At 40.0% G+C, this 16,251-nt stretch overlaps 1 protein-coding gene across 5 annotated transcripts in view; it reads right to left on the bottom strand.

Annotated features, from left to right (window-relative positions):
- The window catches only part of EYS (eyes shut homolog), a 1,034,174-nt gene that overhangs the window by 9,416 nt on the left and 1,008,507 nt on the right, over window positions 1–16,251 (bottom strand). For all 5 annotated transcript variants that reach the window (XM_080388797.1, XM_080388796.1, XM_080388798.1 and 2 more), the window contains one exon: window positions 4,626–4,787. In XM_080388797.1, the coding sequence (XP_080244923.1) occupies window positions 4,626–4,787 (162 nt within the window). The remainder of the gene's footprint in view (window positions 1–4,625; window positions 4,788–16,251) is intronic.

Below are 16,251 nucleotides of genomic sequence, written 5' to 3'. Positions count from 1 at the left end.
ATCATCCTCTTCACACTTTTGCTTTTACCATGCTATCCTGTATCATTTTCCATGGACACAATCATGTCCTCTTACGCTGTGACCCTTTATGTATTCTTCCAGGAGCAGAACTTTTCTTGTCTACTAGGGGTTGAAATAGCCATGTCAGCCTCCAGCTGAACGGCTGTACTCTAGGGCCAAGGAAGGTGGTGCACTGTGGTCTCCATGTGAGAGGGAACCTAACTGACCAGTAGCTGTCCTTCACAGCTGTGTCCTGGCATTTCCAGGAGCCAGAATAAGGCCCAAGGCCAAGGAGAGACAGCGAAGCAGAAGAGGGAGGGCTATAAATTGGTACAACAAGGGAAAGAAAGACAGAGAGATGAGCCTTATTCCCACCCTTCTGCAGCCTCTGCTGCTAACTGCTAGCCAATAATATGTTGGCATGGTTGAAATGCGTTGTTCTCAGCTTAATCTATTTCTCTTGTTGCCTTCCTTGTCTTTAGGGGTTTGTTAACCTTGACTGTTCTTGCTGTGGTCTGGGTGCACGCACACAGTTAGGTATCCGTCACTTGACAGGTTATAGCAGCTCGTTACAGCTGTTTTAACTTTATCTAATGATGACCATAGCCAGTGCCTTTAATGCACACTTACAGGAGCTACCCATGGATATGCTTTTATGGGTCATTACAGAAAGATTCTACTCTATGTATGGAGCTGCATCTCACAGCTGATGCAAGACTGAGAACAGGTATCAAGCCAAGCCTGTAAATCTCTCAAACTATGTAAAAAATCCCTGTGGCAGTAGGTAGATTGCAGCTTCCATTTGGAGCAGCATCCCAGAGCCGAAGGGCATAGCTGGGATCCAGAACAACCATCCATCCAGAGTGATGCTCATGCATCTAGAAGGGGTGGGCGATTATCTATTTGTAGGTTAGACCATTCACCCTCACCTTTCAGAAGTGCTGCTTTCCTCAGTGAAGAAACTTCTGCTTCCTTTAGTCACCACTGTCACCCTGGCATATTTCGGCAGCTAGAATGAGCCACCTTCCTTGAGCAGCCTCAGTTTGGCAGCCTCAGTTTTGGTTTGCTTGCCAGTGGCAAACAGGTAGCAACAACATTTCATATGCAACATGTCTGTTCTGTCACACAGACAACTGGCATTTCTGCTTCCTATGCTGCTAATTTTGTCCATACAAATGATCCCACAACCAGTAACAAAGCAGAAATTATGTCCCTGTCAGTTAAGGAAACATGGCTGCCAAGAGAGAAGACATTAACCACTCTAAGTTTCTGTTCTAAAAGTGGGTGGATAATCGGTTTGTTTCTGGTTAGGAAAACAGCAAGTCCTCCCTTGTGGGTATTCTAGACATTCTGAATATTTCCAAAAGATTTTTAGCCCAATTCCATGATTCAGTTTTCACCATAAACAACATCTCAGAAAACCATGCAGACATCACGCCCCCATACTGGCTACCTCTTATTTTCATGCTTCAGGTTTTTAAACTGAAATGCCTTAAACACAAAGAGTTAATAGTTTCGAGGGTTTTCAGACCAGGTAGGTAACATGATCTGGTTAAAGAGAGACAGAACACTGGTGGTGCAAATGTTGAGTATTAAATTGAGTGTGAGTCATCCAATTCTGTTTATTAACCTGACTTCCTTCTTAGTCACCCAGCATAGCTATTCTTTCTCATCTCATCAGGGAGCAAACCTTTCCATCACCCTAACCTGAACTCTGGAATAGTGCAGACAGTCTGCAGCATATTCTACCTTCATGAACAAATGTAAAGCTTCAGTAATGCTATGAGTCAATGAGAAAGTAACGCTCCTTACTGCCTTTTACCCAGAGTGCCGAGGCCTTCAAGTATATAGAGTGGTTGCTGCGTAAATGGACTGAATTATACATTGTTCAAGGAGTTGATTAGCATTCAGCAAACCCTGAATTAAAGGTTGTTAATTCAGTGGGGCTCTCACACTTTCATTGGTAGAAATAGGATACACTGCACTTGGGAAAATGTGAAGTAGTCTGGCCTTCCAGCAACACTGCTGAACTCCACAAGAATGCTGTATTGTTTGCAGAGACCTTGCTCAAAAGCAGTATACACAACTGTCTGCATCTCCCACATTTTTACCTCATTGGCATAAAAGTAATCTAGGAGGGGGAAGTATGTCCTCTTGTCACTCTTGTCTGCAAGTTTTCAAACTAAAATATGCATAACAGGGCTTCTTGGTTTTTCCCCCCAACTTATTATTAATATAGCTAGCCACAGAAATTTTGGCAATTTGGAAATTATTTTCTTAGGGCCCACAGAAATCGATACTACCAGACAGCAGACAAGCAAGAAAACAGATGCCTGACAGAATTATAGGAAATTCTGCTAACAGATAAAGATTCATAGGATGTTTTCCATTTTATGCCAGTTTGCCAGGTGTTTATATGTGTGTACTGAAGCCATCAAATTGTCAGAGCAGTAGGGCCTGGACCCAGCATACCAGCTTTCGAGTAAGGTGACTAGCCACCTCCCCACCCTTTCTAGAAGGGCATGTAACGTTCTTTGAAAAGAACAAGGCAAGAAGGAAATTTTCAACAGAAGTCTCATGTTTCTTTCTTCACCTACTAAAGTTTTTTTTTTTTTTTTTTTTAAATGATGGGAGGATTATTTAGCAGGGGCATGCCCCTGAAGGGGAAGTCCCAGTGTAGTGTTTACATAGATGACAAGCCAAGACAATTGTATAACTGTGCCACTCAGTGTCATTGCTAAATTAGGTGCGTAGTCAGAGCTCATTGCTTTTAAAAGAACAGCATTGCCTAGTGAGGGAAAAAATTGTTCTAATTATTTCCTATTAAAAAGGAATTTTAGAAGAAAGATCCTGTGATTTTGGCAATCTATTTATTAAATCTTACATAACTGTGTAGAAGAAAAGGCTTTATGTAAAGTGCTTTCTAAACTAATCCCCAACAGAAAGCTCTTTCACATCTGTTGGCTGCTAAGAATACTCCTGAGACTTTCATCGGTCTAATTCTGTCTGGATTTGACAGGATTATATGAAGGCAAATATAAAGAGCCAGATGATTAGCTTTTCCTAAATCTTTCAAAACCTCAAGACAGTAAAAATAGAAGTAGGAAACTTGTAAAGAAATTAAATTACTCTATAGAAGATGGGTTTTATTTTGAAATGAAATTGATATGATTCTGGGAAGTGATGTAAAAACTATTCCTTCCTGTGAGAACTAAACATTCATAAATGTCAATACAACAAGGGCATGTACTTGCTAAAGCACTTCTGGCCCAAGTTACATAGATTTAGCACTCTCTTTGTTTCTTTCAAAGATATATTTATTTTTTTATATGTTAGCTGCTTCTATGACCTCTGGCTATTTTTTTGAGACTTTTTTTTCCCCTTCTATTCTTCACAGTCCATGTAATGCTTTAGTTTATACAGGAGAGAACTATTCACTGAGAATCTCAGAATTTGGCCTGTAAGTGATAGAATTATAAAAGATTCATTGTAGAAGACAGAGTTCTTTGCAAATAGATGTATTTGTATTACAGATGTTCCATATATTTTTTCTTTGAAGCTGCTTCTCTGTGTGGTTGTCATTAGAACAGGGCAAACGGGAGTTACCAGTAGTGTACAATGTATTATCAGTCTTACCAACTAGCAGCCTGCTAAACCATCTGTATACAGAATAAGGAGGTGGTAAATTAGGCACATGTGTGCTACACAAATGTGTGGCTGAGTATGTTTATTGAAATGTCTCAAAGCTTTAGGCTTTGAACAAAGGAATGTAAAAATACATGATACAGAGTTAAGTGGGTTTTGTCACACAAAGGCCCATTTTTGCATAACATACTACATAACACAAGTGGAAAATCTGCTCTGAGATCACGTTATGAATGGTATGTAATGCTTCTGCTTAAAAATGTGCAACACACCACATAAATGAAATACAAAGATTAAGTATGTCAACAAAGTAATTACAAAACATTTACACCTTAAAGATTAATTTAAATGTATTTACACTGTTTGGCAAATGATGTTCTCTTGCCATGAAGTTTTAGGAATGTTAAATTAGTAAAGTTTAAAGTACTTTTATAAATAGTAGAAATATTTCATTGAGATTTGTTTTTCACTCTGCACATCTGGCAAATGCAGAACTTGTACGTTTTGCATGCTGCACCAGCAAGCTTTTCAGCATTATATAATAAAAATGTAAACTTCTGATGAACCTCATCAGCTCTCTCATAGTCTGTTCACTTTCACTTAACTTGTTTCATCCATTTTTATATTGCTTTATTTTCGGTCATTTTGTAACACTGAGGCCAAAACCTCAGACTGTGAATCCTAGTGTAGCTGCACTGAAACTGAGAGCAGTATCAGTAAATGGCTGTTGAAAAGCTGGCTACAGTTACTTTTCAGGGGACAACGGTTTCCTGAACCACTTCATTAAATATTTGCTAGCTTTGGACTAATCCAAAATTGTGTTATGTTTTTTCTTATGAACTTGATTATTCACAGTCCAAAACCCAGCCACCGTGCACAATAAGTTACAGAGACTGAATGCCTGAATCATTTCAATGAAATCCTTTCTTTTTCAAAAAAGTACCCGAGTGTAAGATACCAGCAAGCTGGAATATCCTTACCTGACTGAGTACCCAAATGCTGTGCAGTGTAAAACAGGATACCATCTGGAGACAGAGGCAGAAACTGCAGTTTGATATGGGTCTTATGCCGGATATAGAAGGGTGCAAATGACATCCACGATGATTCATTACTTCTGAAAGATGGATCACTAATGGAAATACCTGAAAAATACAAAAGGAAATGTCTTCTGAAAGATATTTTGAGAGGACTGCATTATTACAGCACCAGTTGTCTGCAATTATTTTGTATAGTCATAAATCTTGTACGTAATGCTTCCAATTTTTCCCTTTCCAAAGACTAAACATAGATACGGAACAGAACTTAGTAACAGATCAATGACACTTTGTCTTCTCTGTGCCTTATTTTCATTAACAATCCAGCTTGTAGTTGTAATGCAAAATAAATGTGGTTTTGTTAAGTGTTCATTTTCAAGTAAGTATAAGTGTAAATTTTACATTGTTTAAAAATTCAAATGCAAAATACTTTTGCGGGAGTCAGAATAAACATTTCTTTCTTCAGCATACAGATGAAAACCTTAGTGGAGGATTTTTAATGAACTGCTCTGTGTATCATAAGAACGTACATTTAAGTGTGATGTGTTCATTAATTGCTGATGAAATTTGTTTTTAAGATAATCATACTGAGATGCTTGATTATAAAATAAGAAAATTTGAATTCTGAAACAGAGCACTTTCACACAATTACCAATAAAGATGACAATATATCACTTTGTTTTTAAAATGTAGCACTTTTGAGCTACACACAACATCATTCTGTCTTTCCACTTCTCTCGGTGCTGGTTGTTCAGATACCCCTAAGAAATTGGGCTGATTAAACTTCCTTCAGCCAAGTGATAACTGATTATACTTTTCTGTGCTATGTCACTTGAAACTGTTTCCAGTTTTTCCCACTATAATGACATTACATATTAGAGGTATAATTATGTAATTAACTAATTCATTATCATGTAGTTGTTTGCTATATTTGTGGGTTCAGTGGAATGAGTAAAGTTATTTAGATGTGCAGGTTGTCTTTAGACCTGGATGTGATAAACCCCTTCTAATACTTATTTAACAGCAGTACTAATTGCCTGAACTGTAAGTTCTGTGCCACTCACTTTTCACCGTTTTCCTGCTGAAGCTATGCTGTTCATCTTCTAAGAGACCAACATCTTTATTCATTTTGGTGCTCCCAGTTTCATAGTAACTTGCTTGCAGTGAAATACACCTTCAAGCTGTTATCATCATGCATTCGTAGGCAACCTTACGCTATCTTTCCATGCTCAAGTCTTCTGTGCAGCATCTGCCCATTAATCCACTTGCCATCCAGTTGCACCTTGTATTGCCTGTCGCAGGTGGGCCTTAGTTATTACATTGGTATACAGTCAGCATGGTCCAAGATTTTGTAATTTGTCTTTGTCACACCACCTCTCTTAGAACAGGATTCAAGGTGTTCCTGGTGGACTGTTCCCAGCAGACAGACGCACCATTATACAGGATCTGGATCTCTCACCTATTACCACCATCATGATTTGAGGATGCCTCTTGAATGGGTAGTAACAATACAACTGGCCTTTTTGTTCATTTTCTCCACTGGATTACAGTTAATACTTCTGAGGAAGGTCCATAAATTTAACATCCCTTTTAGACTTACTGAGAATTTTTAAGTTTTCATCTCTGGAATATCAATTATAATGGATTTATGAAATGCTTGAATGATCAGAATCAGGCTTTTGATGATCTGTTATTCAACCTATGCATATATTCTTATGCAAACACATTACATTAGCAAATCAGTCCTATCCTAAGCATCATAATAGCTGTTATGAAATCAAGGCTAGGCAGCGTCTGTAGTAATATATTACATCATGTCAGATATGTGAAGTTTCCAGCATCTATATTTAAAAGCTGACAGAAATAAAAATACTTTTAAGAGTAGCAATTACCCTGGAAGATAAATAATAATAAAATTTGCTGAACAGATTAGGTGGACCTAATTTATATCACTAAAACTTACAAACATTATCAGGTACAAAAGAAAAAAAATTAATTTCCATAAGGATTTTTAAGTGCTTGTATTTTTTTAAGTAGGTAAGAGACAATGTTCTCCATTAGTAAAGATGTAATCCCTATACCAATGTCTTCAAATTTAAAAATCAATCAGAAATAATTATTTTGTACATAGAGATTTTTGCTTTATGCATCATTTGAAAGCCAGGCTGCTTTCAGCAAATTTTTGCAAAGTGAGACAGATATGATGGAACTGTGCCACAGTGGTCAAGCTTATATTAAAATATCCAGCTGCTTAAAAGGTTGTACCAGGTGAAGTGTGCAGTGAGGCATCTGAAAGTCTTTGTGTCAGATTCAGTTTCACTTTGTCAACGTAGTTAATTCTTTTCTGCTTATGAAGGAAGCATGGACAATGACTAGTGTGAAAGCAAAACGTTCAGCTGCAGCAGGATTGAAATGCTACATTGCTTACCATTGGAAGGTATATGAAAGGAAGATTGTTATGATAAAAAGCCTTGGAGCAGAGAGAGAAGGATGAAAAAAGGTGGGTTTATAGTATCACTCAAGAGAATAAATTAAATCTATGGCTTTAAATTACAAACAGTCTATTACAAAATGACACATCTTCAGCAGCAAATGTCAGAATGCTTTAGAAAGGAGGCATTGTCCCGATTTATAGATACAACATAAAATATTCTATTTAATATACTTCATTCTGAAACTTCCAAGATGCAAATATTTTATTCCTATTTTGCTAAAAATGTGGTTTTATTCCCAATAAATATATCTTAACCAGTGTCAGAAAGCAATATATTTTGCCACAATGCAGCAGGACTAATTACAGGAAGTACTAGAACGACTTCCAATTAGCTTGTAAATTATCTTTAGAAGCTGTAAGTACTGATTATATGCAGGAAAAAACCCAACTTGACAGGTACAATGAAATGTGCACCCATATCTCAAAACAGAATGCTTTAACTCTACTGCACTGCACAGAAATATCAGTATAAAATTTCATTTTTGCAAAATCTTAGCTATAGATAGACAAACTTTTAAGGTGAAGAATAAGACAATTTAAGCTTTTCAATTTGCTTTTATGGCAGGCATATGCAAAAAACTAACATGTCATGTCAAATGCTGAGGTACTCCACCGTTGTTTTCTTGGCAACAAACTTTTTTTTCAGCCCTAAGATAGGAAAGCAAGAAGCTCAGCTAAACTTGCACAAGACAGTTCCTGTGTTACATATGCTTAGTCCAGAAAAACTCTTTGCTAAAACAAATGAGGTGAATGGATGTCTTTGCCAATCCTATAAGCTAAATTCGTAGCTTGTGCTGTGTAACTACTACATTACTCTCCAGGGTGCTCAGCTCTGTGTGGTGCATTGTAAGCACAACAGGCATTTAAGCAAACATTTTTGTTCTGTATCTGATTAATGACTCACTTTTCTAAGCTGACGACTAGTGTCTGAGGAAGGTATAAATTTCTAAATGATACCAAGAGAAACTAAATCACTTTAGGCCAGTTAGAGCTATGGGAACACCAAGTTCCTGCAAGTACTGTTGCTGAAGTGTGCTTTTCTTTCCCTCCACTGAGCATTAATACCTTTCAGGTTCCTCCTGCTATCCTCATTTGATCAGCCCTGTAGTGCTTACACATCCTATTCAACCGTTATGAACAAAACTTTCTAGGTTATTCTTGCAGGACAATTCCCACCATTGAAGCAGAAGTGCTTGTACACATCCCAGTCCACATTTTGATGGCATTACATTTTGATAGTTTTTTCAAGCAGCTTGTTACCTCAAGACTTTCAGCATGCTATTTTGCTGTTCGGCACGTCAAGGAAACGTGCAGTGGATCTACATGAAAAAACTGAGCTCAAAGTCCAAGAGGAAGCACAGAGGCTGAGGAAGCAGGGATGGGCTGCCCGGTAGCAATACAGAGCTAGTGCCCAAGTTGAGCGTGGATGGAGTTAGGAGTCAAAACTCAGTAGGCATTGAAACCGGCAAGGGATGTGAAGGGAAACAAGAAGTGTTTCCAACAAGAAGATGAAGGAAAATATGAGGCCACTCCTCAAAGGAGTGGAGACCTAGCAACAACCGACACAGAAAAAGCCAAAACACTCAAAGCCTCGTTGGGCGCATTTTTTACTTGGTGAAGCCTGATCAAGCCTCCCAGGTCCTGGAGCCTGGTAACTGAGCTTGAGGAAGTGAAACATTATCTATGGCAGAGTAAGAATCTGGGAAGACATCAGCTAATCAGACATACACAGGGCACCAGCCAGGATGCATCCCTGAGTGCTGAGGGAGATGGCCAATATCACCATGAAGCTGCTTGCTATCAATAAGCTCTGAAAGGCCATGGCAATCACAGCAAGCTCCTGACAACTGGAGGAAGGCAAACCATAGTGCTTTCTAACAAAGGCAAGACAGATGATGCAGAGACCTATAGACCAGTCAGCCTCACTTGGCAACTATAATGGAGCAAAACCTCCTCAACACAATATCCAAGCACAGAAAGAACAAGATGGTGACAAAGTCAAATTGTGTGTGATCAGCCTGATAGCTTTCTCTGAGGTGATGAGTGGCTCAGTGCCAAGTTGAGAGCAGTGAATTTTGTTTGCATTGTGTTTGACACAAGACCTCTGACAGCCTTTCATGGTAACCGTATGGCCAAATTGGTTTGGATGGATGGGTCAGTCTGAGATACTAACTAGCTATATCAGTCTGCTTTTCTTCTCTCAAATCCTTTTTGCAACTAAATGTATCAAACAAGGTTTTTCACAGAACTTTGTCACTTATCTACTCTCCTGCCCACAAGCCATAACTTTGTCTCGCTATGTGTTTTTTTGGTGGTGTTAGAAGCTAGGCTTACTGTCAGGGAGCAGTGAAGGCTGGGAACTGGGAGCCAAGGGCAAAAAGCCCTGTATCATGGCTTGCAGGACAGAGGTGTCTCCAGCCAGAGCCCTGTCTGGAGTGAGGTGAGCAGGACAGGCCCAATGGGAGCAGCCAGGTCAGCTCCAAAGACCAGATCACCAGGCAGTTCCACAGTGACAAGGTCAAGCCTTTAAGTCACACTGTGAGTCAGAGTCCAGGTCCAGATCAACATAGCCAGCCAAGGCATGGACATTGCATGCAATGCTGCTGCAGCGTAGTTCAGCAAGGGATCAAGGGCAGGAGCCTCTATTTAAAAGCTGCTCCTGAAGCAATGTAGGAGGAAGCTCCTGCTGAGGCTTCTCAGCAAAGCTGTCTTTGAGACCAGACACCAGCCCCATCTCTCTACTGGCTCTGAGTCTAAGCACAGAAATCATCAGGAAGTGATGGGTGGATGTGCTCAGGACCCTGGCACTTACAATCCAACTCTAACATTTCATTAACATCTGCTTGAAAGCTTTAAACTCAATTTTAAGCAGTCAGAAATTTTCAGTGGTTTCATTTGTTCATAGAGAGTGAGCAGCTCCACCAACTGCTTTTTTCATTTTGGAAAACCATGACAAATAGAGCTTTATGGAAATCTTCATCTTAAGATGTAATTTGCTTAAGGTTGTAGCTCAAAGATTACTAATATTACATGCACTTTTTTCTGTGTAAATCTTTGGAAAAACTGAAAAAAATAATTTCACCTTATCTAAATAGACATGTGGTTTTCTGTTGAATTATCACTTTTTATTTAATCTTTGAAGAGCTAACTTTTCATAACTTATAAACTAATTCATGTACAGCAGGAAAAGCTTAGTTCAACTTCTATTTTTAGTACAGGAACAACTAGAGCATGTAAACAAAAGTATCAATTATTAACACAACTTGAATGTAACAGTTACAACAATGTACTCATAAAAGTTGTAATTTTGCCAGACCTTCAGCCATTAGTAATCCTTGCTGTCCCTGAAGAGAAGGGACCAAGGCAATTAATTATTCTGAGCAATATTGGAGCAAAAGGTTGCAGTTTTGTAAGTGGAGTCTACAGTTCTGTTTGGTTTTGTTGCAGTGCAGTTGTAATCAAGTAGCTAACAGTAGAGGAGAGTTTATTAGCTAAGAAATAATATCTAGGAGCATATGGCTAAATCCCTAAAGAGATCTCTGGTTTTCCAAAGCCTAAAATAGCTGTTAGCAGCCAAAGTCAAAACAGTAGATCTCAGTCTTTCAGTACAACACATATTAAGAGATGAGTGCCTAAGAGAAAGTCATGTCAGCCAACAAATTGTAGCAGGTGCAGCTGTGAAGCCTCAGCACTGGGAAATCACCTGGTCCAGAAATCTGAACATGATTCTCTTGCATCTGAGGATATGGATATTATAGCCAGAATATGGATAATTTTCATTTATTCTGTCCAATGAATATTTCAGTAAACAAGAATTTTCTAGAAGACATTAGATGACAAGAGAAAAAATAAAAACCTTACATACCCAGCTGCTCAGCTCAACTTCAAGGACATGACAGCTATGGGTCCAAGTATTTGCATCATGATAGTGAAAGTGAATGATTAATCACTAGGCGATTAGGAAAATGTGATACAAAAAATCTACAAATATTTAATCCATGCCCAGCTTTGGTAGTAAGTTTATTCTAGGTAATGAAATGCTCTGAAGATGCTTTCAAGATGAAAACTGTAAGAAGAAGAAACACCCAGTCTGAGATTCCCTCAGTGGGACCATTTCTGCACTGGAAGCCAGTTGTCTGAAGATGAGGGCATTGGATGGGACTCTGAGTATCTCAGTGCAGCCTGATAAAGCAATTGGTAAAGAATTAAGTATATCAAACTTTGCTAATTAGTTTCAAATTGAGATCTTCACTTCCAGTCCAAGATACGACTATTTACTCTGAGAACAGTGCAAGTGTGCTTTGAGGAGAACTGGAGTATAAGCAAGCTGGTACTCTGCATAGTGTTTGTGAGAGTAATTTAGTGAGGGAAGTAGATTACTATACAATTGGATGATTATTTTTGGCATTAAGACACATTTAAATGCCTATATATTACTTATAGGTATGAAAATACCCATTATGGGTAACTGTGACATGATACAGGATTCAGTTGCTTAAACAGTTTTGTTTTTTTTTTTTTACTTGTTACTGAGATGCTTTAGCAGATCCAGGCCACCCATGTGGGCCTGGCTGGTATAGCAGCCAGCACAGGACCTGCTGCAGGTGGAAGCTTGTCACAGCACAACCCAAACTAGCAGGCTGCAACAAGGCTTTACTGTGGGTCAGATTCTACTGTCCATGCTGTTTCTCCATCCTCCAGAGGCCAGAGCACACTCCTCCTCTCAGCTATGTTGGGCTCTTCCTTCTCCAGGCTCCTCCTCCATCTGGCCTCCTCCCACACTCCTCAGGGCTATTTAACCACTTCGCAGGAATGAGCTACAGCTGTGCGGCAAGGCCACAGCTGCATGTTATCAATGTTAACCAACCCACTGCCTTCGTTCCTCTACAATTCTCCCCTTTTTGTTTTTAACCAAAAAACCCCCACGTCTATCATCTGTTGCAGGGCCCTTGTGCAGTCACATTAGAATATCCAAACCACAGCGTGCTCAGTTTATTACTGTGGTGACATTAATCCAGTGCTTCGTGTTGTTGGGGCTGTGAGTTCACTGCATAAGCCTGGGGTTGTTGTGGAGGATTCACCGCTCCCCCCCCCACATTTCTCCCCCCGTTTCTTGCCCTCTGTTGCCACCTTGATCTACACTGTTTGGCAAAATGCCCTGATCTGTTACACCGACCGCATACCAGAGCAGAACCATCAGCTCTTCCTGGCTTTGATCGCTTTAGGCAGTCCTTCTTTAACTGACCTTCCTGCCCACATTCATAACAGTGACAGATGACCCTAACTGCGTCAGCAAAGGTTTTTGCCAGACGCTCCATCTGGAAGGCAGTGGTGCCTACTTTCCCACATACATCCATTAATTCTACCAAGGTGGGAATGCGATTCGCCATGCCTGCAATAACCTCCCTACAATCCTCACTCGCATTGTCCTTAGCTAACTGGAGTAACAATGCTTCCTTAGCTGCCCCATTCTCTATTTGCTTGTTTAAGGCATCTCTCAATCTAGCCAGGAACAAAACTTATCCCTCATTTGGACCTTGTTTTACTGTGGTCCACAATTATTGCAGAGCGCCATGATTGGGGACCTGCAATAAAGCTTGGAGAGCTAACTCTTTGCCCTGCTGCAGGACTAAAGGATGTAGGCAAGCTTGTAACTGAGGAGAGTTAACCAGAGCCTCCCCCATCAATTGGGCAACACCTGCCCCAAAACATGTGACATCCTGGGGGTATTCTAAATTCATCAATGATTGCTCATTTGCCAAGTGCCTCCAATCCGACTCAAAAATTCACATTTACATAGGGGCCAATATAATTTGTGCAATTGCACAGCAATTATGAGCAGTAGGCTCTGCTGTGAAAATACTACATAACAACGATTGAGCATAAGGCTAGCCTACTCCATGCTGCATACAGGCTGTTCTTAACTCTTTTATCACCCGGTTGAAAGGCTCCCACTCAGGGGGAGCATTACCGTCCCTTCGAAGCACTAGGCAGGTTAACACTCTGCCCCCATGGTGGTTGCGGCATTGATATCCCCTTCCACGAGCACATGCTCTCACATCCTTCTCCAAAATTTGGCAGGATCTGGTCCCAATGCTGTAACTTGGACCAGTTGTTGAACATGACCCAAGGTCTCCTCCAATAAATCTATCAAAGGTGTCTTATGATCACAGCTGGGCAACGAGGCAATGGCCCGATCCTCCTGCCGCCTGGAAGGGAACCATCTTTGCCCCCTCAACCCGGTGCTGCTCCACTCCTCCCACCAACCCCAACTGCATGGATCAGGTGGTGGTGGAGAATCTGGTGGCGCTGAAGGTACCTTATCGGGCATCATCCCTGCAACCAGGGATGTGGCTGCTTCAACTGCAGCCTTTATGTCCCTGTCCACTTCTGATTGTTCTAAAAATCTAAGACCAATCTCCACATTGTTAGTGATGCTGTTGCAATTTTGTCCCCCCTTGAGTCAGCCTCAAAAAGTAATGTTCCAGCACTTCGCCTGTCTGAACACTGGAGGTATTTTTTGCTGTAACTGGCAAATCATTCTTTTTACACCACCCCAGCACAGTTCTTATTGCCGTGTCATCATCCTTTATGTCTCTACTTTCAAATATACCTAGTAACATTGTCAATATAGGGTTTGTCTCCCTGTCCACTTTTAATTGTTCTAGTGAATCTATAATCGATCTCCAGATTGTTAATGAGGCTGTAGCAACTTTGTCCCCCCTTGAGGCAGCCTCAAAAAGTAATGTTCCAGTGCTTTTCCATGTCTGAACATTGAAGACCTTCTTAGTCATAACTGGCGAATCATTTTTTATACACCATACCAGCCAAATTCTCATTGCAGTCTTATCATACTTTATGCCTCTCTTTTCAAAATTATCCATAAGCATTGTTAATAGAGAGTTTGTCTCTCTATCCACTTTTAATTGTTCTATTGAATCTAGGACCAGTCTCCATGTTGTTAACAATGCCATTGTAATTTTATTCCCCTTCAAGGCACCCTCAAAGAGTAATTTTCCAGTGCCTTACCATGTCTGAACACTGGAGACATTTTTCAGCATAACTGGCATATCATTTATTTTGCACCACACCAGTAAAGTTCTTATTGCCATCTTGTCATACTTTATGACTTTTTTCCCCCAAATATATCTATAAACATTGTTAACAAAGTTTTCCTCTGATGAAACCTATGCACCCATATTAATTAGTACCCAGCTATGTCGGGCACCAATAGTTGCCATTTGGATTACAGTAGACACCAAATATTACAACACACCATATCAAGTAGCCCTTAATGGCTCACATCTCAGTGTCTGTTATGTGATCCAGATTGCAGGCTCTCCCCACTTGTCTCAGCTACATTGGGCACCACTGTCACAGGTTTTTTTACCCATGGTCTCACACATGCTTCAAATGTCCGAATCAGTTTGCCCCATGTTGGGCACCATTTGTCACAGTTTGAGTCCAAACCATTTTGCCTCACCCGGAGCACCAATTGTCACAGCACAACCCAAAATATCAGGCTGCAACAAGGCTTTACCATGGGCCAGATCCTACTGTCCACGCTGTTTCTCCATCCTCCAGATGCCCAACCAGATCATACTCATCCTTATCTCAGCTACATTAAGAGTCTTCCTTCTACAGGCTCTTCCTCCCACACTCCTCAGGGCTATTTAACCACTTTGCAGGAACGAGCTACACCTGCACATCATCCATGTCAATCAACCCACTGCCTTCAAAGCAAGGCAACAGCTGCATGTTATCAATGTTAACAAACCCACTGCCTTCATTCCTCTACAGAAGCTGTGAGGGATATATGGCAGCATGTAACCAGGTCCTATTTTCAGGCAACCAAATAGCATCACTATGCAACACATTCAATAGATCTAGAAAGAGATTCATCTTGTCCTGATACAGCCTCTCTTCCAAGGCTCTACTCAGTTTCCTAAACTCAAGTACCTACTGTTGTTTTTTCACGACCCCTATTGCCTTATCTTCATATGCCATTCCAGAAAGGCACAGGTCCTGTGCTGGATCTTTTGGATAGAAGTTCAAATGCTAGGGCATCTCAAGCAGCACTAACCATCTATGTTTAGAAAAGCTTATTAGCTAAATAGCTTCACTGACTCTATTGACTAGACATTCATAATGGGAACTTACATATTGAACTCACATGTAGACACTTAAATCTAGGTGCCTTGCCCTTAAAACCAGTTCCTACCCTTGACACAGTTTCTAACTCTGAACACCTTCACAAATTAAGATGACTTATGAATCATTAATGTTCATAGTGGAAGTCTCAAAATAATTCCAGAGCCATCTTGCTAGTGCTAGTTGTTCTTACTCAGCTGAGTAAATGCATGACTGAATTTTTATTAGGACATGACGTCACTCGTGGCTGACTTGGCGTGGACAGCATTAGTGTCGTACTGCATATCAGTTCCTTCACTTTGTCATGCATGACTTCCACCTGAGTTTATATAGGATTAATTCATGCCATGTATTTAAGTAGGCAATTCACTTTATTCTACTCAACATTTTAAATTATACAAATGAATATTACAAATGCATGTTTACTTGTGCCTACCATGAATATTAAGTTTAATGGACTGTTACTGATAAATCTGAAAGCTGATTGCTTTTTAGGTAAAACTTTAACAGCACCTTTTATCCTATGGGACATGACTGCTGAAGCTTCTATTTAAAATTTTTCTCACTGTTGCCACAAGGTTTCCAAAAATGATAGCGGAAATAGAATGCTTGATGGGACCAGTGTTGCTTAATAGCACAATAGTCAATGTGACTCAAAACAACAAACTAATAACTGCCTGCAGTTCTCCTTTAAATGGTTAGACATAGAAACACAAACTTCCAAATAATAACTATGAAATAGTTTGTGCGTTAAGCCAGCAAGTCTAACTACATCATCAGATAAATCCACCAAATGCACTCATGCATGGATATGTGCTCAAGCATTTGTATATACGATATCTTGTCATGTGAAAGTCTTGAGCTAAATCGTACTGTGAATTAATCTGTCTTACTATAGCAGTCAAAATATGTCAAGTAACGTCCTAG

The sequence above is a fragment of the Falco punctatus genome (genome assembly GCF_963210335.1).
Source record: "Falco punctatus genome assembly, chromosome: 5".
Taxonomy (NCBI): Eukaryota; Metazoa; Chordata; class Aves; order Falconiformes; family Falconidae; genus Falco; species Falco punctatus.
Note: the sequence above shows the minus strand (reverse complement) of the source record. Positions and strands in the feature narration are given on the sequence as shown.